This window comes from Ptychodera flava (assembly GCF_041260155.1).
Source record: "Ptychodera flava strain L36383 chromosome 3 unlocalized genomic scaffold, AS_Pfla_20210202 Scaffold_26__1_contigs__length_13983176_pilon, whole genome shotgun sequence".
Lineage (NCBI taxonomy): Eukaryota > Metazoa > Hemichordata > Enteropneusta > Ptychoderidae > Ptychodera > Ptychodera flava.
Window position 1 is genome coordinate 6,718,813 of NW_027248280.1, and position 24,623 is coordinate 6,743,435.

A 24,623-nucleotide genomic window follows, 5' to 3' on the forward strand; every position below is an offset into this window, starting at 1 on the left:
TAACTCCTTTTTCACGACAACACATTCCTTCAGCGCAATGGTATGATGTGTTGGAATAAAGTGAAAATAAGGAGAAAATACAAATTTAATTCTTTTGACAATACCAGGTACTTATCTTGACTGAGTGATGAATACGTACAGAGTTGATACAGCCACTGAGTGTTTGTCACCATGACTACAATGACAATAACAGTAGATATCACCATGACAGCAACGGAGCTCATGGTAAAGGGAGACCTAAGTCTGGTTCTGGTTAAAGATGGGGTCAACGACAATGTCATTCACCAACCGAAGTAAACTTAAGAAATCAAAGTGAAATTACTGGTGGGCGTCTGCAGAATAGCGTGTACCTGTTAACGGTGTAAGACTATGAATACTCAAAGTAAAGAGGCAGAAACTGAGTTTGTCGAATTTTGCAAACCTAGCCCGACAAAGGCGACCTAAATTTTAGATGGCCAAAGTTTCATAATTACGGGAAAATCAAAGAAGTTAACACTATTCAAATTCGTGTGATGTAACTCACTACTTCAAGGCACTTTAAGGGACAGGAAAAGAATAGAGATAGTTGTCTCAGCGTGCCTGTATGCAGAACGACAAAATGTTGAAGTTACTTCGATCTAATGAGAGGCAGAGTGTTCCAATTTTTGCGTATCTTATTCCGTTGTATCCAGCGGTCTCATTACGTTTTTTAAAAGTCGTATTTTCTCAATTACCTGTATGCATATATTGGACAGAATGGAAACTTTGGAGTGCACCTGGCAGCCAGCTTCGCTTCCCGATGGAAGAAAATCAAGAATGATATGACCTGCCTGGAACAGAGGTCATGGCCATTCAACAGGTGTCAGCTTTGACAAACGTTAACCGACCCCAGGGCAAATTCAGTTCACACAAAAGTCGTCAGAAATTGAATTTAAAATACGCTCGATAAAATTCCGACCATGTTAATGGGTTTCTCTCATTACAATTCCGCCGTTCCATACGCCAAGTACTAGTCACAAAAACTTACTGACAAAGCGGGGTAAACGGTAAGACTGTTCAATGGAATTGAAAATAGAGGATTAAATGAACAAGTGTAATTATACATGCAAATTTAGACACATGGAGACCTACACATGTAACCCGGGACGAACCTGACTCTCAGACAATGAATCGGTCTGTGGAATGACGACGGGTCTATAATTGATTTCGAAATATTCCGTCACGTGATGTAAAATTAACAAATCACCGCGCAGAGCAGAGTTAATACAGCCTCTTTTTTTCGCAGCGCATCGGAAATATTTAAAGACTTTAAATGCGTGCATGCCAAACTAAGCAAAATATATGTATAACAAACACCGGGCATAAAAATGCTTGCAATGTACTGACCAGACTTTGCTGTCTGGAATTTTTAATTGGCACACCATGTCACAATACTGAATTAATGAATACAGCTGGTCGAAATCAATAGATAATGTGACCCAACACCTAGCGCTATCTCATGTAACTGTCGGTAATGTTTTTGCGTAATTGTCTGCTAAACAAAGAGACATTAATCAATGGGATAAGTGCGATACTTATTTCTGAATAATCCCGACTTGTGTCCGTGGCCATTGACGCGTAGGATAAATGAAAGGCGTTTCCGAATCTTCAAACTCATTCACAGCTTCAAACACGTACCAGATAAGCTTGAAGTGTCCCTCGCTGATAAGTGACGCCAACTTTTCCGAGGTAATGTCAATGTATCAAAATAACCCCCCAAAATAATGGTCTGTTCTGGTCAAACAGTCAAGTCGAAACCACGCCTCCAGCTTCCAGGTAAAAAAACTGAAGAGTAATCTACATTAATCGACAGCTCTAGAAGAACGGCGTCGCTGGAAACGTGGATAATCAGTCGCTGACACTAAAATTGTGACGAGCTTTGGTGAGTCGCCTTAGAGATCAATCTACGCAACATTTTATTGAAACTTCAAATCCGATCTGTGCGTTATAATTTTCAGCAAAGAGAGTCATGAAACAGACTCGTGTGCGACAACTGATAGAAATCATCTTAACCTTTTCGAATCGCGTGATATATGCACCAGTCACTGCAATTTATTGCCATTTTCCCCACAATAATTTCGTTTTCCCGTATTTTCTGTTTCAAATCGTAATGCTTTTGATTTCCGTGAACGCATATTTAAGTTAGTATAGAACGGAAAGAGCGCAACTTTCGTTTCTGCTGATGGTGTTAGGGCAGTCATGTATAACGTGTTGTCAGTGACAACGCATCGTTGGATACAACTCTATCAGACGCAGGCTCAGAGTACAACTTGATCTCGTAGGCTAAGTTCCTCTATCTAGCTACCCTGGTATTCTGCGCTTTACCGGGTTTAGTGTAAACAAGACGACGCCAGATTCCCGCCCACCCCACGCTGATGTTTGGCTTCGTGATGACATCCGGCAGAGTATCATGCAAGTGAAAGAGATAAAAAATGACGCAGGAATAAGGCTTTTGTGGTCTTGATCATGTGGCTTTTACATTTATTACATTAATGGCATACAGTCATATCTCTCTCTCTCTCTCTCTCTCTCTCTCTCTCTCTCTCTCTCTCTCTCTCTCAAATTTCATTGAGGAAGGTTTGAGCAAAAGTTTGAATCATTCAGCTTCGAGGCGCATAGTAACTTAACTGGGAATTGTACAGGTGCGCTATCACAATATTTACTCTTATCAACGAAGTTTGCTCTTTCATACGGAGGCTACAGGCGGTGCTCATAAATTGTATTTATGACACAAAGCATGACATGGCAGACTTTTCACTTGTATCGGATAAAGCTACTCCGGACATCTAAACTAGACTAAGAAATAAAAGAACTTTACAGTCGATACAGTCTTCAAGTAATCAAGACCTTTGAATTGAGAGTTTTTTACTTTTGCTCACAATTATTCAAGATCTCCATGCCAAGTTTGGAATGTGAAAACAGGATTATCAATCTTACTCGCATAGATACAAAATTGCGCATTCTTTCTATGAAATAAATTAATTTCCGAATTAAACAATAACAAGAAGATCGTTGACAGTTTTCATAATAAATCTATATCTGCATAGTCCCAAACATTGAGAGCCCAGAAAGCTATAAAAATTGACGGAAGTGACCTTTATCGTTCTGAAGTAGAGTTTTTCGGGGCTATGCGACCAGAGTCCATGATCTGAAGTGGCGACTGCCCTAGAAATGTTCCCGGGGCGTGCACAATGACCCTTGACACAGCTTGCTCAGTCTGATTAATAACGTTACCATTCAACGACCCTTGTCAATTGTGCATAGTACACAAAGCACTCAAGTTTTTAGAACCTGTCCGTCAATGTGGCGGTTTGGTTGCTTTTTCATTTATTTTTGTTTTGAAAGAAAGTTTTGACTCACAGTATTTGTTTATGTAAGGTCTATCACATTTAGGTCTTTTCATACTCCGATTCATGTGATTTACGTATACTGATTGGTACTAACAGCTGAGCAACTGGCCATTCTTTGACCTTTGAGTCATTCTACTCTTAGCATATTTAGCAGTCTCTCGACATTTCCGTATTTATTACATTTTCTGACACATGCTGTAAATAAATAAACTTGCATTATTGCTTTCTAATCCCTAGTGACGCACACCTGCGAAGATATCTTTTGCAATAAGTTTCCAAGCCATTGAAACATTGAAACGATGAACAAAAAGGGTAAGTATGATCATTTGCTGTGGCTACGTTACGGGGAACCTAACACTTGGCTCAGACCATTATTGTACATGGAGACCGACCATTGAGCATATGCATGAGGCAGCCACTGGGGAAATAGCGTAAGATATTCAACGTAAAGCTCAAAACATCCTTTAGACCGTGTGCTCGTTTATAATTATAGTTTTCTCACAAACACTACATAGCAAACTCACATTTATTTTAAAATCTGCAATTTAAATGTGCAAGACCGGGAAGGGTCTCGATGTCTTTTTTAATGTTGCACGTACACTTGTAGAATATCAACGACTCTTGCAGAAAAAAAACCGTATTCTTTTCGTTAATAACCAGGCGTTGTAGCCAGTATCGCTGAGTGATTCAAAAAGGAAAGAAACACTTCGATATTTAATACAGAAAAACTATTCTCTCTACTTATATGAATTCCTGTCAGGGCATTAATACAACTTTTATAGTAGTTTGGATTGATACCATTTATACACTGTCTTAACAATATTTAAGGCAAACTACCAAAGGTAATTCCACTGTGTTACCCGGACAACTATGTATGGAAAGGAAGTAAAGGTGTCCTGGAGAAAAAAGGCAAACGTCGAGGGAAACTCGTAGTGTGTGAGGACGCCATAGATTTCTTGCGTTCCATCGACGGGCCAATCTGTCCCGTTGCTGTCACTGGTCCAGCTAGGTGTGGAAAATCGTACATATCGAGTCAGCTTATTGAACCAAGACCACAAGATGCTGTCTTTAAAACATCACATAAACAAACTCCAGAGACGATGGGTATGTACATGCCTTTAGCGTGCGTACGTATTTATTTATGTACTACTATGTATGTACTTTATGTATGTACTTTATGTATGTACTTTATGTATGTATGTATGTATGTATGTATGTATGTATGTATGTATGTATGTATGTATGTATGTATGTATGTATGTATGTATGTATGTATGTATGTATGTATGTATGTATGTATGTATGTATGTATGTATGTATGTATGTATGTATGTATGTATGTATGTATGTATGTATGTATGTATGTATGTATGTACTTATGTATGTATTTATGTATGTATGTATGTATGTATGTATGTATGTATGTATGTATGTATGTATGTATGTATGTATGTATGTATGTATGTATGTATGTATGTATGTATGTATGTATGTATGTATGTATGTATGTATGTATGTATGTATGTATGTATGTATGTATGTATGTATGTATGTATGTATGTATGTATGTATGTATGTATGTGTTAGTGTGTGTTTGTGTTTTTGCGTGTATGTACGTATATACGACGGTAGAGTGACCTCCAGCACGTGGTCACTAATACGGAAGTAGAGACCAAACTTAAAGTCGGACAAGATAGTACTATACCTGTTATGTTATATACTGTTAGAATTTCCACGTTTTCCCGTGCAGCCGTGGACGTAAATTTCATAGATAGATAGATAGATAGATAGATAGATAGATAGATAGATAGATAGATAGATAGATAGATAGATAAATGTTTGCTGGTTTTGTCCTTTTTGCATGCAATCATGTAAAATTGTAATAGTACCCCTGTGCACACACTAACCCTCACACTACTACGTCAATATCATTATCGTTTCATTTTATTGTAAAGCGTGGTTTGGTAGGTGAAGAGTAACAAGTATTCATTGAACTTTTAACGTATTAGGTAATATGTCTGCAACATAAACACCCTTATCGTTGTATATAAATAAAATTATCCGTGACAAATCATGAAGATCTTCGCCTGAACAGTTACTGTACAATTTGTTTTGGTTCTGTCTCAGTTTATTTTCAAGCAGGTCGAAAATTTCAAACAAAAGATGTTGATAATTTTACTCTGTTTACGAGACAAACATCGATTGAATGTTCCAGGAATATGGATAAGCACTGACGTGTTTAAGAAGAAGATGAAAAACAAAGCGGAGATGTCTGTGGTGATTATGGACACTGAGGGACTTGGCGCTTACAACGCTTACAGCCAAGATGATTTGCAGTTGTTTTCGTTGATGGCATTGCTGTCATCGGTGTTGGTGTACAACAGCAGAGGATCCCTCACATCCGAGGATATCAAACAGTTAAGGTTAGTGTTCGTTTTTATTTCAAGTGCGAGATAATCACTATTAAATTGGTAAATTATTAAAACTGAATTACTTTATCACCATTCTCGCATTTCTCTGTCTCCTTGGATACATTTGGTATGTGGTTAAGGCGTTAAACGTTTGGTGTGTCCTTCACTGAGTAGTTTTACCCTACTTAATATGCCTTGTCACTCTTTCGGAAGTGGTATCCTTCTCTAACACCATCAGCATTTTACTGACCATAACATTTGAATAACACATCAGACTTACAAAAAATGTCACTCTAGGGAGGAACTCAAGATGGGAAAATACGGTTAAATGCAAACTAAACCTTTTTTTCTTTTGGGATGAATGACAAATTTTAGGGAACCGTGTACTGATTACATCCTTCACAGACCTATAACTTTGTTTCTTGTTGAAGGTAGAACTCATCTAATAAAGAGGGAGTACTGTGCCTATTCGGTTTACACTTGATCATCGTTCAGAAGTATTCCTTAAAATTCGATTTTTCACAACAAAACCCCCAACTCCCAAAAAAATCAACAATGTTACCTTCCAAAGATTAATCGTCTTTGAGCGAATTTTAATCACAACTTCGTCACCAGGGTGTTCGCACTTATATGTAACCTTTCTTTAACGGGAAGAGGAGTTTGAGGTCTGAGGAAATTAGTTCATTTAACTTTGAGAACGCTTTAATAAAGTTCATACTAAGTGAGCTGCTAGGCTTCTCAAACACATAGAACAGTCCACAGAACAGTCCAGTATAAAAAGGACCTGTTGCTTCTAATGGGTCTGTCATGAATTGCTGGAATATCCATGCGAATCGAAACAGGATAATTCCTCATCGCGTTTCTCATATTACAGCTGGGTGAGCACTCTTGGTGACATGATCCACGGGGAAAGGGATGGAAAGACATCGAAATGTCGAGAGGATGACTTTATCAGATTTTTCCCGAACTTCATGTGGCTACTCCGTGATGTGTCCTTGGCCTTCACTTTGGAGAGAGATGGTGAAGATGAAGAGGTGGAGGTTAAAGAGTACATTCTAGAGGAGGTGAGTGATAAACACCAAAACGCCCAGGTAACATTTTAATCAGTTTGAGGACAGTTTCTAAGACTTAATATTGCAAGTCATTTTCACCCAGATTTATCAAAATTACTGTCCAACTTTTCTTAAAAACGAGTTTGAAATGACGAGTGGTTACTAAAAGAAATTGAATAGTGTGAAATCAGTAACTAACTTTGATGCCAACAAATTAGTCAGTCGACAAATTCTAGTTAACAAGCTAGTTTGCTTCTATACTTGATAGTGAATGTTCAAGTGATAAACGCACAATCAAATACTTTGAAAAAAAAAGATGCTACAATAATTGCAGAAAGATTAAGAGGAAACCAACAAAGGCAAATACGTAATTTATTCTCCTTTTTGACAACACTTTAATACCTTATTCCTTCTAAAGGTATTGAAGTTAGAGAAGGAAACTGCTATGTCAGGCAAAGCCGTCAAAGAGTTTAATGGTTATCGAAGAGCAGTTTTGAAATCCTTTCCCGTCTTCGACGCCGTAAAACTTCCATTGCCGTCAATTGATCCAAAGGTCCTTGCTAAGATGGATAAAGGGGCTAACCGTAATCGCTTGGACTCAAAATTTCTGTCCGAAGTCGATGATTTCGTGGAACGTTGTGGAAAACTGATGAAACCAAAGAAAGCTTGGCCTTACGTCGGTAACATAACCGGTCGACGTGAGTACATTTTTGTTTGTTTCGTGCAACAACGAAATTAATTACACATGCACTTCAGTCGGAGTGTTATCCCTAAAGTTGAAATTGCTCGGGTTAGACCTGGGAAGTACAACACACCCGTTTAGTCAGTTTCCAGTTTTTTTTCTCATTTTGAAGAAACTTCGTGACATTTTCTCGAGTTCTGACTGGCACATGTTAAACAACCTAAACTCAAATATACACATGAATCTCTTTGTCTTTTTATTAACAAAGTAGAACTTACGTGAATTGGCATTGAAGACACTTTTTCATATCGAATGCCCCTACAACCATAGTTCTACCTTCTTAGTCTAATACAAGTAAGAATAGTTTTCAACTCCATTTATAACATCGGATGATGTTTGAAGTATCCGGGAGAATTTACCTTTTCAACGTCTTGATGTCGTAGAAATATACTGAGAAATAAATTATTTCCGACTAACTAGAAAAGACAACCGATACTAGGAAAATTAAAGTAATTTTCACCTCTAAACCCTGCATTGCAATGGCCTCGAATTTCTAACAATGGTCAATAGAGCGAATTTGCAGCATTAAATAGAGTAACGTAACAACGTTTATAATTCTTGCGTACTGAATTATATATCCTACCCACAGAATACGCTGAGTTACTCAAACAGTACGTCACGGCATTTGCATCTCCCGGTGCTATGTTGCAAATCAACACCGTAAGTCACAAGGTTATTGAGACCCTGTTGGGTGAAGTGCGAAGGGAGGCCTTTGATGATTACAAGGACAGCATGGCGGCGTTCGCTGGGTCAGCTCTCCCCTGTGCTACGTACGAAGTCATCAACGCCCACAATAAATATCGTATGAAGGCGATGAGAATGTTTGAACAGAATTCAAAGTATATTAATGACGCCGATCGACTACACTCCTACAGACAGTCACTGAAGGTAAGGAGGAGCAAACGACAATATTAGTTCAATTGTAGTTCAGGCATAGGACATTTCATTCATTCGTTTTAGCTCACGTGTTCACACGTTGGCTAATGTCGTAGCTATGTCTTACTGTCTGCTGGTGTGTTTGTATTTGTGTCTGTCTGTTTACACGATAACTCAACAACGCCTGAAAAGATTCATATCAAATTTTGTGAACACACACTATATGCTAATTGCAAGAAGTGATAAGATTTTAGTTAGTGTGGCTTGCATATTAATGAAGTTATGAAATATAATTGTTTTTCATATAATGGTTTCCTATCAAGAATCTTATGACAGTGTCGATATAAAACAAGAAATACTGCACAAAATTTCATGGAGCTTGTCACACATAACCATCTCAGAACATTATGATGACACTGTTAGTGTCATGTCAATTATCTGCTCATTTGCATATCTAATGAACGTTTGCAATTAGTGCTATAACGCCGTAATTCCTACACCAAATTTGAAGATACCAGCTACAAATATTGATCTGATAAAATTCTGACTTTACTCAGAAGTATTGAGCGGTGTTACTTTAATAATTAACTCATTTGCATATTTTATGAAGTTTTGTAATCAGTGATATAACTCCGAAATAATGCACTAAATTTCATGAAATTTGCTATAGATACTGATCCGACAGATATCTGACTGTGTTGAGAAGCATTTAGTACTGTGAAGTTAATTGAGGGTTAATTTGCATATTTAATGAAGTTGTAATTAGTGATATAAATTTGGCACCAAATTTGATAAAAACTGCTACAGAAATTGATCTTATAAATATCTCTCTCTCCTCTCTCTCTCTCTCTCTCTCTCTCTCTCTCTCTCTCTCTCTCTCTCTCTCTCAGGATCTCATGGCCATGTATGACAAAGATGACTGCCATAATGCATCGGCGGGCATCTTGACAAGATATTGATGTCAAACGAGAGGAAATCTGAAGCATTCTGCAAGAAGCTTGTCGAAAACTTGGTGGACGAGGAGTTACGGCCCTTAATAGACGCCGAAAGAAATGAGGACGAAATTAGTTTGAAAATAGCCGAGGTTGAACGATTGTACAAGGCAAAGGCACGAGGTCCATACATATGGGATGTCTACAAAACAGATTTGGCTAAGGTAAGAAGACGATTGTCTCAGATTTATGATAATTGACGACACATAGTCAAAGACCATATTAAACTCTCACAAATAGAGATGAAACACTTTACCATTGCTCAATATTAGTACCAGGCGTTCCATCTTACTTCCAAGAGCAGTGTGAAAGGATAATCCTTCCGTGCATGCAAATGTAAATTTACCTATGCAGGTGTTCATGTCATTCAAAATTCTCTCTCTCCCCCTTCTCTCTATTTAATCACATCATGCTAACGCCTGTAAGTTGGAATCACAAGCTTTGCATTCTGTTTACTTTTTACAGAAAATAAGGGCAATTTCAGGTGTCGCGTCGACGTTCAAGGACAAAAACAAGGAAGACGAAGAATTTAAGGTACAGAAACGTGCTTGGACTTTCTTAAAGACAATTGGTTAAATCAGGTGAATTAATAGGAATAACATTGCAGTCAATAACAATGAGACTTGCAGATAAACAACACGTGCGAACTATATTAACATCGTCATATTAAGGCTAGTGGTTTATGTCCTAACATTTTCCCAAATTGACCTTGTAAAATGTGCTTATGTACATGATTGGGATACCCCATGCTTGACTTCGTACAGTGATTGAGGTATACTTCAATCTTTGACAGGAAAAAGAAAAGACCAGAGAAGAGATGCGAAGTATTAAGATACAGGAAGAAGAAACATTGGTAAGCATCCATAATTATATCAACGTTTGCTCTAGCGCGACGTTTTGGTTTTTATTATTTGCATTAAAAACTCAGAATAGGCTCACGTTATCTTTTCATATTAACATATTTTAAGATGGCGTGGCTCATAACCAATACACTTTTTTAAGGAGCAGTATTTGTCATTAAAGATGAAAAGGAACCCCTATACCATATATTTTAAAAATGCAGAAAATCAAAGTTAGTATGGTAGTTCGTATTAGTTTACTCGAAGAATGGAGGGTACAAGTTTTTGGTAGAACACCTCAATTATTGTATTGATGATACTGATTAATGTACGTCAAAATCTTGATGATAATTTATGAAATTTAATATCTCATTTGAAACTGAAGTATGTATAACAACAAAAAGATAATCTTGTTTTTATTATCTATTCTCATTCCCAATTGGTAAGGGTTGAAAAATCGGCATTCCAAACAGTAAATGATAAAGTGACCATGATAAAATGATGATCATGATGAGCAAAAGTGAAATTACTCTTATTCAGTATGTAAAAATTACCCAGCTAGAGTGGAGTTAAATATTTTGCAATTTTGGAAGCGTGAGAAAAAAGGAAGACAGGAAATCAGAGATTTACATATTAAATTTGCACAGGTTGGCACTTATTTATCATCCACCCTACATCTGCTCCAAGGTCAACCCGATCAATATTTCAATTGCAATTAATAAATTAATAAAAAATGGATGAATTTTCGCCAAAAATTTGACTTTTTAGCAAAATATGCTGTGTTATGTGCAACGCCACCTTAACATGTTCTTGTATTCTACTATACCATACAACATTCGTTTGTTTTAGAAATTATTATTTCGTTTATGATAATATATTCATTGCTGCAAGTATGCGTAATGTTTTACTCAATGGCAGAAGAGTATTTAATGGATAGAATCATAGAGATACATCCATCTTCACTGTGCATCTTCACCATACATGGATTGTCATAAATTTCTTGGATGCATTTCACGAGCATCTTTTAAAACAACTAGTATTGGAAGTCAACAAAAATTGATTGACCTGGCAATATCTCGTGCTATTCAAAAGTGTTTGAAGAACACTATAAGGTCATACGCATCGTCTTATTACAGTTATTATTCACTATCCTGACATCTTATATTCAAACAGCGGAAAAGTCGACAGGAAGACATCATCAAACAAGAGAAGCAAGTAGAAGATGATTACAATGAAAGGAGCGAAGCCATCTTGGCACAGGTAACACAGCTTCTCAAAACGCATGCTGGTCTGGCAAAAGAGCTGCAGGAGGTGAAAGCCAAGCTTGAAGAAGAGACCAAGAAGATGAAAGAAGAATTGAACATGAAAAAGAAACAAATGCAATAACTTGTATTGACTGATAATGGCGTTGTTTTTAAACATAAAGTGTCAAGTTGACAAAAGAAATGTACCAAACGTAGTCCACACTATTAGAGAACATATTGTATACGAGTTGCTAGTTTGGCACATCGTGGAGATTGTGCGCAGATGACCACCTCGCGTTGTTACCACAGTGATATTGTTAGCAAGTTATTATATTCAAAATAATTATAACAGCAACATAAATTATGTTAATGTATGTTGATGAAGCATTTATACACAAAGCTACTTACATGGCATGGGAATCAGTATCTATCGACATGATCGACTATTTTTGAGTAGTGCACTGTTCAAAAATCGCTGAGGAAGATCATTCTACTGAAATATATCTGAACCTACACTACTATCCTAGGCAATATGACTATTCGGACTATCAATATTTATTTTTACGGAAACATCTTTCTTTCCTTCTTCAGTATTCTAGCGACAATTCCGAAGCAAAAGGTTCAAGTAGAATAAACAAATCAAAGGTTACAACCCCGCAGTTTGCACGTGCACTAGCCTAAGATAATTACACAATTTCAAATTGTACTCAGACGTTATCTCAAAACCAACCATTTCACGATTGTGTTTCATGTGTTTTATTTAGCGGTAGTTCTCGGAAAGTAGAAAATGTATGTCTTTTCTTTCTTCATTGTGTGTATTCATTCGATTTCTCCATTTATATAATACTATACAAATAATAAAATCATTGTTCATCTTTCACAAACATATGATTTAAACGTGCATCTATAAGCAATGCAACTCGAACTTATTTTGATCATCTCAAATTTTACAATTATAATAACATAACCTATTGTATTGCGTTTGACATTATTATAAACTTTAGTTATGAAAAGGTAATATATATATATATATATATATATATATATATATATATATATATATATATATATATATATATATATATATATATCACATCAGTATACATACACGTAATATTTCAAGTACATGTACCCCTCAAAGAAATTATGCTGTGTTTTTTCTCGGCTTATTATCATGTCAAGTTGACCCCTTTTCGATCTTGTTTAATAAATAACTATATTTCATAATATATTTCTTTCTTCATGATTTTGATTTTGTTGCGTGTACCGGTGCGTTACTGTCTGTTCTGTGCTGTTTTGTGTCTATGTTTACAGCTATTATGTCATGAATTTTGACCCAGGAGTTTCGGATTATGGATTGTATGATTGCAACTATGTTCATATTTTATTGTTTAAAATCAGTTAACTCTATGTCTTTAATTTCATCGAGATCTTTCAACATCTTCCTGTTAAAGACACAATGAAAAACTTTTACATTCTAAGTCCTAATCCCTAAAGTAGACACCGTTCATGGTCTTCCAAATCAAATGTTTTTACTCAATTAAATCGAAAAACCATCAAATTTGGTTGGTTTGGGTCTTTGTCGAATAGTCTCTATTTTTTATCAATCACTACTGAAACCGGAAAGAAATAAATATCCTAACAACTTTACTTGTGAAGGCAACAACATTGCAAATATGAAGGTGCTGAATCGGATCTTCACCAATGTATGCGAGTCCGAAATTTTCAAAAAAAGATTCTCAAAGCAAATAGTCCCGCTTATGCATTGCGGCAACTATATGCTTAAAAACAATAATCTTAGTTGTTTTTCTATCGTCAGTCACCATTTCGTGTATTTATACAATGGGCTTCCGTCATGAAATATAAAATTGAAATATGTACAAGCACATTCTATTAAGATGGAAGCAATATACAGAAAATTTGTCTATTTATGGCCTTATGCAAAATAAATAATGTGCATATATGCTAATAAGTTCCGTGCAATCTTAAGAGGTTATCAATGTCAGATATTTTGGCGTTATTAAAACTTTCAACTAGCGTCCGATACAAGCAATACTGTATGGATACTCAACAATCAAAATCAGTCAACCCGATTCAAATGTGATGAAGCCATTTATATCAAAAATAGATCAGATTAATTCCACTGGTAAATACAACATCATCAAATATTTGAAAAAAATATTTACACGGACGAATGTATCGAACATACATGCACACAACGTGTTTTTAGTTTCTACTCCGCAATCACTCCTTTGTGTTCGACAAAAACTTCTTTTCAAATATGTGACTGTACCATATTGGCAGAGCTCGCATTAACGCAGCTTTAATTCTTGTTCATTCAATATTCAAATGGTATGAGGTTTTATTCACTGCAGAGGTGGAGCGCTGTATAAGATTCCCACGCACACGACAGTGAGTGTTGGCAGCTGTCCTTCATAGACGTCAAATTAGCATCATCCAATCAAACACACACTACGATCCAGCCCTTCGCTAGATCCTCAACTTTGAGACGTACAAATATAGAAATATTTCAATGATATTTCAAGTTATGTTCACAATTGGATTTTAAGGTGGACTAAGGTTCGGGGACACATTTTCGGACTCTCTAATTTTGACAATTGTGTTCCCTTTACTGCTTATGTGACGTCATTTTGAAGCTCTTAGAGTGTATAAAGTATTACGGTCTCACTTTTGTGAAAATTGAAAATTTTACTTGAATACTTGAATTCATTGGACTAATACTGGGTGGCGGCCATTTCGAATTTCAAATATCGGCAAATTTATAGAAATTTGTTTCCATGGTACCTTAATTTTGCATGGTGACCCCCGCGATTTTTCTTCTTGATTTGAAAGACATTGAAAGTTTGTTTGAGAAAAGGCCGAGCAAAATTTCGAGGCGCGAACTACATCCACTTCCAATTATCCGTAATATTTGATTTCACCAGAACATTTAAGTTTGTTGGGGATGGGCCCTTACACCGCCTATTCTTTGTTTTGGCATCCAACAATACCATTGAAAGATGGGATGGAGGGGTGCCTTCCAATGCCAGTGCGTTGAATTTGGATCCAACCATACTATTCAATCTTATATGGCATGCTTTTCAACTGTTCAGATATTCAATATAGTTGTGCAGTATGTTAATTTCAACTGACGAACAATGGTCAAATTTACGTCAGAAGATACATCCATAGACGCTGTTTTGACAGATTCGCACGATGTCGTGAAGAAAACTCGTTTTAAGCATAAAATCGACGGGTATGATAAACCCTGTCTCCCAATTTTGAGTACATATTAATATTTGATCACCCCACTTAATTTATCAGCAAACAATATGAAAGGACGTGACCTGAGAAATAGGCGACAAGCACAGTATCACAGAAGGTTAATCTGAGAACAAGACTGACGGTTACTGGCTGGTTGGCTGTGTTACATGGCAAGAAGAATCTATGACTTGGCGGAACTCACAACAGGTAAAAATCATGTTGGACACACTGCTTTGTCGTGATTAATCATACTTCTGGGATAATTTCACCGATGCAGTTAACTGATTGGATTGAGTCGCAAATTAATTTTTCAACTCATTCCTAGAAAAAAGTTGGATGAATTAGGAAGGCATCAAAACAAACCGAAAGTGAGAACGACAAGCATCGACGAACCTCCCGTACAAGAACCTGACACTTATGATGAGTCATGCCTGGATATTAAGTATTTTACAGTAACTGCGGAGAGTTTCTAAATTGTCCACGGAGCAACGAACGAATTCAAGATACCACGTGACCGCCTTCAATATCGCCAGCGTCAACATATGTACATTCATGCTTGACAAGTACGCATGGCATGTCTGCAAACTAGGACAGTAACTGGAAACGCTGCAAACTCATGATGTTTAGTGCACCTAGGTCACACAAGTTTCCTAATTTTCCTGACGGGCGACGAAATGTGACCGGACACAGTGGAGACCTTAAAATATGAGGGCGCACGCTCTACATATGCAAACCGTGCGAACTTTCAGCACCTGTTGAGGATAGTGTACTACTATTTGCGTACGCCATTGACAGATACTCCACATTGCGGTGGCACGTGTCCTGCCAGTTATATTCAAGGTAATAGATTCTATATATACTTCACCATTGTGTACAACCAAGCCCGACCTAGTTGCAACATATTTGTTACAGTTACTGTAGCTTTTAAAATTCATCATTAAATGACATAATCCTCCTTGAAAGCAGCACTTCTAATGTGTTACCTATGCGCACACGGATCTATATATACGAGGTGTGCTTCTCGGTATGACTTGGGCATTTTGCTCATTATGGGCAATGCACTTTGATTTTGATGATCAGTAATATGATATGTATATATCTTCATTAATATTAAATTGTCAATAATATTAATTTTTCCTATCCCATCATGTAACTCTAAACGCCACTGTTGTCTGTGTTCGCACTGCAATTCCTAAGATAAAGACTTTCATTGGTTCATGTTCTACTAATCATGCTACTGAAATATATAACACCAACCTACTTTTAAGTGTTCGCTCTGAAGGGCCAACGGTTGTCAGAATTGTCGATGGTAGCCGGTAGACTCCTCTCCGATTCAATGCCGCCACAATGAATAGGTAACGTTCAGCCAGTGACCTATTTCTGAACTTAACCAGTCGTATGCAAATCGCTTCTACGAAAAAAAATCACGTGATCACGAGTGTTCACATAAAATAGCATTTAAGTTCAGATAATGCTGGGCTGCACGGTAGCAGTAATTGACCTACCAAAGTAAGTCCCACACACGCCAAAACGTACCTGTAAAACGCAGTTGATGAATCGGAAAACTTGACATGTCTATTCCCTCAGTACATCAACTTGAAAACGTCGAATGAAAGCAATATAAGTTAATAGACAAATTAAGGAAAATTGTATTTTTATAAAGGAGGCCCCCGACGTATTTGGACTGACTCACGTGGGTATAAACCGGGATATTTACTCAATTAATCGTCCAAATGTAGATCACTACAAAACTACACGTACTCTGCATTTGATGCGAGGTAGTCTGTTGTAATCCGGGCAGTAGCGAGTATTTTTCAAAAAGCTAGGCAAGTGGCAAGACTTTTGCAGGCTTCCGCAAATAAATGATTTCGGTAGTTTGGGGAAGGGCTTGATGGACATTGGCTAAATTTAAAATATTATACAATGGTTTTTGAAATGCTTCATAGTACACATGTTTTAATATTCAAAAACGGCAGACAAAGCCGATTTCTTGCTCGACGTATAGTACGCCTTGGAGACAGCTTTTAAGGCGATGCATTCATTGACAATAATTTCCGGTCTACTGCTTGATGGGTGTATTTAAAAAAACAACCTTGAAGGTCTTGTTTTTTAACCTAAGACCTAATTTTCCTGATACAGCACATGGTTTGAGGGTCGATGATACTTTCAAATATCTCTAAATTTTAAGGTTCCTTTTTTCTCTAATCCAAAAATGACTCGTACCCTGTACTCTTGGTTATGGAAGAATATGATTTAGAGTTTGCCTGAGAAAGATTTGACCTGAATTTTATAAATTCGAGCGCCGTAGGTCACACCACCTAAAGTCTGATCAACAACTGTAACCTGTTCACGTACACCTCAGTCTCGACCTCAATGTTTGTTCGGCGAAATTGCCGTTCATATGCAAACTAACAAATGAAGAATGAAGAAAAAAAATGGAGCGTTATCCACAGTTGCGTTTTGCCTTAAAGACACTCACTCATTCGACTCACAAAGTTACACCGTATACCGAGAGAAGTATGAAAACTTTACTTACTCAAATACTTTCAAAATCAGTCCCGATAGGTTGTATGTGTCCCCGAGAAGCATTCTGCCATAAAAGGCAAGCAAAGAGAAACACAGAAAATCGACCATGTCAAAATAAAAAAGCAAGCTACCTCTTCTCATAAATTCTTTGTCATATAATAGAAATCTCTGACATGTTCTTGATAGTGTCAAGCAAAAAATAGAGAGACTGTATTTGCGCCTCAATAGACAGTGAACGTCCTCTAGGCTGATTGTCATACATATGCCCTGGGCATATGACAAAGGTAATTTATGCAGCTGCTACGGCAATGTAGTGATGGGCAATGGGGTAATGGTCTGCTTCATAAATCTTTGAATAGCAATGGTGGGTGTGATTTGACTGAGGAAAGGAACAACAAACAAATTTCACAACTGAACTCGCATCGTTGTGTCTATATGCTATAGCTGAACATTGAATTGTGTTCGATTATGATTGATTATAACTGTACAGCATTGCCTGCGTTTACTCTGACCAAATTGAAAGGTACCGGATGTGTCTGCCATAAAATTCAAAGGACGTTTCACATAGCCCTTTAATTTTTGTTCCAAACACATTCGGAAAGTCTCTCACGATCAAAAAGGCAACAGCATGGTTGATCAAATCAACGTTTTAGCGATGGGGAAAAAGTAATCCTATGAATTCATGAATAATCTAGCAAAACAGCTAGAGGATGCCTTTAAATAAATGCCATGAATAGAAACACCATCTGAACACGTGATAAACAGGAATACTGACTATTAAATATTTCAAAAAATTGGGAACTAGAGCTACAGGAGTTGACATCAGTTAATATTCTAGGGATGACGATTTTATACCCGATTACGTTTCTGTCAAACTGCCATCCCTACGAGTTGTCTTTGTCGACAATTATGGAAATTAAACTGACCCCAGTATTTTGGGCAATAAATCATACAAGGTGGCGTCTATTTCTGGTTTGGGATGAAAATATTGTAAAGAGAGGGGTGGTCAGTTCGTGATCTGCATGCAATTCAAAAACAGAAGCGAAAGTGAATTAATCAGTGAATTTACTGTTTATACAGGTATAGACGTGACCTACTTTCAACAAGTATTTGAATGGACAACATTATAGCTGCTTGCACCAAATAGCAAGAAACTATGTCCTTTCTAGTCGTCTATTACCATATTCTTAAATTAATACAATTTTTTAACTATTGAAGGTTGAACTAACGCCATTGGATGTACCGTTTATGCCACCTGGAAGGTGTCATTGATGTTAGATTCAACTTTCATTTTGTATTCCGCGAATTTAAAGGCCGCACATACTCATCCAACGGAACCGTCGAGTTAAATGCTCATGGTATTAGTGTACTCTGAACGTACATCTTATTCGGCGAATGCAAGTCAACAATGTATCCTGCGCATTGTGTCACATGATTTATGATTTCCAATATAATGGAGTTGGCGACTTAGCAATAAGGTGCGACAGTATGGTGCTTTTGTGGTTCGTCTCAACTCAAAATTGATTTCATTTAAATCGAATGCAGTGGACCCGTTTCAAAAATGGTTTGCCCTAACTCAAATGCGTTCAACTCAAAGATTAGTTTCAAGCAAGACGAAAGCAGAGTAGTTCACATGAGGCGAGCTTCAACGCAAATCCAGGGAGTCCGATTCAAATGAGGTTGGCTCAAAGCGAAAGCTCTACACGAGAGTTGTATTGAGGTTCTCAAAGCGAATGCATTTCACGAGAGTTTCATCGCCCAGAATTTTAGGTGATAAATTTGGATCTGATTATGCGCCATAAAGTGTGGTGGTTTAAGATTAAATAAAATATTCAAATATTCAAATATCCGTTGCGTAAAAATATCATCATCAGTGAACTTCCACTAGACGAGATGTGGTTTAAATCTGTGTAGGTGTATAGTTAATGAGAGTACTATCGACATTAGCTAATTACTTATTTTGTATTTTTCATGGTCAACTACATTATCCTCTAATTGTCAACTTAGACATGGACTGGATGGTACAACCTAATACAGGATGATTTGTGTTATACCGTACTGCAGCAGAGTGATTCTTTTCATCCCAGTTGAACTCTATCCTTATTCACCTCCCATTTTGAAGTATTTACCCGAGGTCAGGTCATCACAAAGACCGAAGCCACGCTGAAATGCATTTTTGTTGTTCTGACCCCACTATGACCTGTGGAATTTGCCAGTATCACAGACCGTAATTGATATGCATACTGAAGACGAATTTTTTTCCTTTTCGCCAATCATATATGGTAGATACCACACCAAGCAATACGGAATCAAAACTATAAAAAAGGCCTGTCAGTAATAAGATCATGAAAATGTTATGCCTCAGACATTGCATGGATTTTATTAGGTGACTGTTATGCTAAGATGACACGCTACTTTGAGTACGGTCACCCACTAGAAGATACGGTCGTCTCCTTGACAGCGGCTTCAACATAGGTAAACAAAATCTTGTCTGGTTTGGAAAGATTAAGCAATATGGTCCCTGGGGGAGTCTGTACAAACGGAACGAATGGAGCTTATTCTAGTTTAACAAGAATCATTGGTAGACTCCGAACTGATTCATATGTGTATGAGCCAGTACATTTACTCAATCGTTGAAAATGTACATCGCTACAAAACTACTTGTATTCTGCATTTGATGAGGGGTAGTCTTTTGTAATCCGGGCAATGGCTTGTCCTTTCAAAAAGCTAGGCAAGTGGCACGTTTTCGCAGACTTCTACAGATAAATGATTGGAGTCATTTTGTGAAGAGCTCGATAAACATTGGCTAAACTAACATAAAATTATATAACAATTTGTGAAATGCTTCAAAAGACATAGTACACACTTATAAATATTCGAAATTGACATACAAATGCAAATTTCTTTGCTTGAGGTACAGTACGCCTCTGAGACAGCTTTACGGGCATTACATTCATCGATACTACTTCCTGTCTGCTGCCACGTGGAAAATCACTCAAACCGTGAGGATCTTATTTTGTACACCATAGCCCCAATATTCCTAATATGGGCACTGGGTTTGGCAACCAATGATAATTAAAATGCCGCTAAATTTTAGTTGCCTTTTTTTCTAATCCAAAGACTTCAAAGTGACTCGTGCTCTGTTCTCTTTGTTATAAAAAAATAATTTAGAGTTACCCTGAGGAAGCCTTGACCTAAAGTTAAAACTTCGAGCGCCGAGGCCCATACCACCTGGGATTTAATCAACAACTGTAACATGTTCCCGTACACCTCTCGACCTCAGTGTTTGTTTGGCGAAATTGCCGTTCATATGCAGACATAAAATGAAGAATGTAGAAAAGAAATGGAGCGTTATCCATGATTGCGTTTTGCCTGAAAGAAAACACTTCGACTCAAACAGTTTCACCGCATACAGAGAGGCGTATCTTATACCAAATTAACATGACGAAATCATTTAAGGTAGTTCGCACCTCCGAAATGAAAGACTTAAATTTCGTTAAAAATTTCCTCAATCAGTCTTCCAACCATTTTCTTTGGAAATCAAGAACGAAATTCAGGGTTCATCGACCAAAGTTTCGTACAAGAGAAACGAATTGCCTGATATTTACAGATATCTGAAGTTCAAAATGGCAGCCATCCCTATGTTATCTCTGTTCGAAAAATAAAATACCCGATTTTTGAAAAATTTTGCTGATGAAAACATTTCTTATTCCAAGGGCTCAAAATAATCCCCCATAATCGGCAGACCAAAACGGAGTTGTAAGTTTGAACTGGGCAAAATACTTGATATACAACAATATATACACATATACCGATTCTGTACATATGTCAAATACGTTAATTATACACGTACGTATACTAATAAAATGCAAAACTACAGTGTATACACTTAATGTGCAAAGATCTGCATTACGTATACTCATGATCTGCATAGATACACCGTACGCTACGCATATCACCATATTGGAATGTCCCATGTACAAAAACATACGTTACCTATGCAATAAATATTGTGTTCCATATACGTCAATATACGTAGATATTATACTGAATGTATATAAAGCATTCTGCCCAGTGTTGAGAGTCCAAATCCTTGTCCCCGAGGCACATTCTATCTTACAGAACATGCAAATGGAAACACAGAAACTTGATCAATTTAAAATAAAAAAAGAAGAAACCTCTTTGTACAACATCATCATATGATAGAAATCTTTGAAAATGTCTTGTACAGTAACAGAAAAATAGAGCAAATGCACGTCGAGAGAAAGTGAACGTTCTTCAGACAGATTGTCATGCATTTAAGGCAAAAGTTCGTGTTCACAGTACACCCGGTACGGCTATGTAACAGTAGCAATTGGACTGGTTGATAAATATTTGAATTGATATGATGGGCGTGATAGACTGTGGAAAGCGATTATAATCAAATTTAACGACTTAACTCGCATCACCATAATTATATGCTATAGCTCATAGTGAATGGTGTTCTATAAACAATCATATTTGCTCAAACTGTAAAATATTGTCTGTGTTTACTCTGACAGAACTGAAAAGTACCTGATGTGTCGGCCATAAAATTCGAAGGAAGTTTTACCTCTCCCATTCTTCTTCGCATACTGATACTGTTTAAGACACATTAAGACACACGAAAGAACTCTACACATGTAGACTACTTCTTGAAATCCTCTCTCTCGATTAAGCGCGTTCAGCAAATCAACTTTTTAGCGATGAAAAAAGCAAAGGCCCTATGACCTCATGAATAATGTAGCGAATCCTGACGCCTTAAAATAGTTGGTATGAAAAGAAACATCACCCGAAAACATTAAAACTCACATTTTGATAAATGAAGACAGTATACCGTCTTTTGCAGAATTTGAGAATTAGAGCCACAGAAGTTGATGGCACTAAAGGTTATTAGGGCATAGGTCTGTACACTCGATTACATTTTGGTAAAACTGCAATCACCACAAGTTTTGTTGGACAACAATTATCCAAACTAATTGACCCGGCATTGCCAGACCTCATGAAAACACTCATACAAGATAAAGTCTTCATCTGGTTTGTGTTGCAAATATTATCAACACGAGGGGTGCCAGTTTCAGATCCAAGTGACGAACAGAGACAAATTTGAATTTTCCAGTGGATGACTGGAGAATTGTGCGTTAACTTTAATACAGGTATTTCGCGTGACCTACTTATGGCGAGTAAATGAATTGAAGACATATCTACGTGCATCAAATCTTCAGGAAACTGTGGTCTCGGCATTCCTCTACTACCATCAACTTTAAATTGACATGAAATATTGCAAATATTTAATTATAGAGATTTGAACTAACGCCAGTTCATGTACTGTATATGACACCTGGGCGGTGTCATTGAGCTTTGAGTCAACTTTCATTTTGTGTTCCGCGAATTAAAAGGCTGAAGATGCATAAGTTGAATCGCCATATTAATTGCTCAAGGTATTATCGTACTCTGAAGCTACACCTTATTCGGCGAATGCACAATCAACAACGTATTCTGCGAATTGCCTCACATAAGCCTGTATTTATTCTTGAGTGTATGACAGTTATATCAGGTCAAACACATGTCCCATCTCATCATTGTATTGCGAGTGACATAGTTGGTGACCAAACGTTATGTAGCATGTCAATAGACTCAAAGTGAAAGTAAGCTAACCCGAAAAAATTCGATTAAGTGTACGTAGTTTAAGATTAAATGACCCATCTAATCAAATATTCAAATATCCGTTGTTCAAGATGCCATCGTCTTTGAACTCTCAGAGGCGAGGGGTGGTTTAAGTAATTCAAAAAAATGAAAAAACAATATGATAATATTCACCCTATTGCTTTGAATACAATTGTATAGGTAAAGTTAACCGGAGTACTGTCAACTTTTGTTTACTATTTATATTCATTTTTCATCGTCAACTTTTGTTGAAGCTAGTTTGTCCTAAAACTGTAAACAAATAGATTGGACCGCACAACCTAATACAGGCTGATCTGCAGGAAATGTGATTCGTTTCGTTCCCGTTGAAGTCTATCCTTACCCACCTCCCGTTTTGAAGGAGTCCATTGAGTTACCCGAGGTCAGGTCATCAAAATGGCCGAAGCCACGCTGAAATGCGTTTTGTTGTTCTGACCCCACCTTGACCTGTAGAATTAGCCAGTATCGCAGAACATAATTGATATGCACAAGACAACTTTTCTCCTTTTCGCCAAGATTAACATAATGGTAGATATCACACCAGGCAATACGGAATCAAAACTATAAAAGGCCTGTTAGTAATAAGATCATGGAAATGTTATGTCTCGGACATTGAATGGTTTATTAGGTGATTCTTATGCTAAGATGACACGCTGCTTTGAGTACGGTCACCCTCTAGAAGATACGGTCGTCTCCTTGACAGCGGCTTCAACATACTAGGTAAACAATATCCCGTCTGGTTTTGAAAGCAATATTGTAAAGGGGGACAGTACAAAAGGAATGAATGGAACTTATTGTAATTTTACATGAATCAGTGGCCGACGCCGAACTGTCCTCGCCCCTCCCGACAAGCACAGTTGGTTTAATGTTTGGTCATCATGGGTGTAAATATAACTCCTTTCTCGATACGATGTCATTCTTCACATATGACGTTTTGGAATAAGTTGAAAACAAACAGAAAATGAACATTCAGATATTTGAACAATACCTGTCACCTAACCTATCTGAGTGCATGATACGTTAAGCGTTCATACGGCCAGTGATTATCACCATGACTACAATGAAAATAACGATAAAGTTACACCTACGTCTGGTTTTGGTTGCACGTTTGATCAACAGTGTTGTCAGTCACTAACCGACGTAAACTAATTAAATTAAAGTGATATTAATAGTGGATATCTCCAGAATAGCATTTTATTTTACTCTCGAGGTATAAAGCTTTATGAATGCTTGAAGACAAAAACGCTGTGACCGAGCCTATCGACTTATTTAAACTTACTTACCCCTAAATAGACGACCTAAATATTCGACGGCTCAATTAGCATATCAAGACACTAAAGTGAAAGAGAAGCAAAATATGGACATAATGCAAGACCGTATTATACAAATCACCATGTTAAGCTGCTACAAAGGATTCTAAATATTAGAGATTGTTGCCTCAGCAATAGCGTGACTGCATGTTGACCATAGCAATGTTAAGGGTACTTCAACGTTACGAGGCCTTATGCAGCTCGAGTTTACTATTTTTCTCGTCCCAGTCCATTACATTCAGCGTTCATGTTGCGTTTCCTCTTAGATTATGAGTTTTCTTAGATTCCCTATATGC

At 37.2% G+C, this 24,623-nt stretch overlaps 3 protein-coding genes across 3 annotated transcripts in view; 2 read left to right on the forward strand and 1 right to left on the reverse strand.

Annotated features, from left to right (window-relative positions):
- The window catches only part of LOC139125764 (guanylate-binding protein 3-like), a 95,253-nt gene extending 79,140 nt beyond the window's left edge, over positions 1 to 16,113 (reverse strand). The window contains exon 1 of the mRNA XM_070691859.1: positions 16,046 to 16,113. The gene's annotated coding sequence lies outside the window, so the exon portion shown is untranslated. The remainder of the gene's footprint in view (positions 1 to 16,045) is intronic.
- On the forward strand, positions 1,812 to 9,605 carry LOC139126097 (guanylate-binding protein 2-like). The gene is made up of 8 exons (XM_070692151.1): positions 1,812 to 1,900; positions 3,606 to 3,680; positions 4,197 to 4,472; positions 5,584 to 5,791; positions 6,654 to 6,843; positions 7,250 to 7,529; positions 8,163 to 8,461; positions 9,340 to 9,605. Exons 2-8 carry the CDS (start codon positions 3,668 to 3,670, stop codon positions 9,406 to 9,408), a joined length of 1,335 nt encoding a protein of 444 aa, XP_070548252.1. The 5' UTR covers positions 1,812 to 1,900; positions 3,606 to 3,667; the 3' UTR covers positions 9,409 to 9,605.
- LOC139125766 (uncharacterized protein PF3D7_1120000-like) lies at positions 9,408 to 11,666 on the forward strand. The gene is made up of 4 exons (XM_070691862.1): positions 9,408 to 9,605; positions 9,907 to 9,975; positions 10,235 to 10,294; positions 11,454 to 11,666. The coding sequence occupies exons 1-4, from the start codon at positions 9,408 to 9,410 to the stop codon at positions 11,664 to 11,666; spliced, it is 540 nt and encodes a 179-aa protein (XP_070547963.1).
- Positions 16,114 to 24,623: the final 8,510 nt, after the last annotated feature.

Bases quoted from the DNA above. Each gene is read 5' to 3' on its own strand.
- LOC139126097 (XM_070692151.1), top strand. The intron at 5,792-6,653 runs GTTAGTGTTCGT...CTCATATTACAG, and splicing joins GAGGATATCAAACAGTTAAG to CTGGGTGAGCACTCTTGGTG. The intron at 6,844-7,249 runs GTGAGTGATAAA...TTCCTTCTAAAG, and splicing joins AAGAGTACATTCTAGAGGAG to GTATTGAAGTTAGAGAAGGA.
- LOC139125766 (XM_070691862.1), top strand. From the start codon at position 9,408: ATGTCAAACGAGAGGAAATCTGAAGCATTCTGCAAGAAGCTTGTCGAA. The intron at 9,606-9,906 runs GTAAGAAGACGA...TACTTTTTACAG, and splicing joins ACAAAACAGATTTGGCTAAG to AAAATAAGGGCAATTTCAGG. The intron at 9,976-10,234 runs GTACAGAAACGT...AATCTTTGACAG, and splicing joins AGGAAGACGAAGAATTTAAG to GAAAAAGAAAAGACCAGAGA.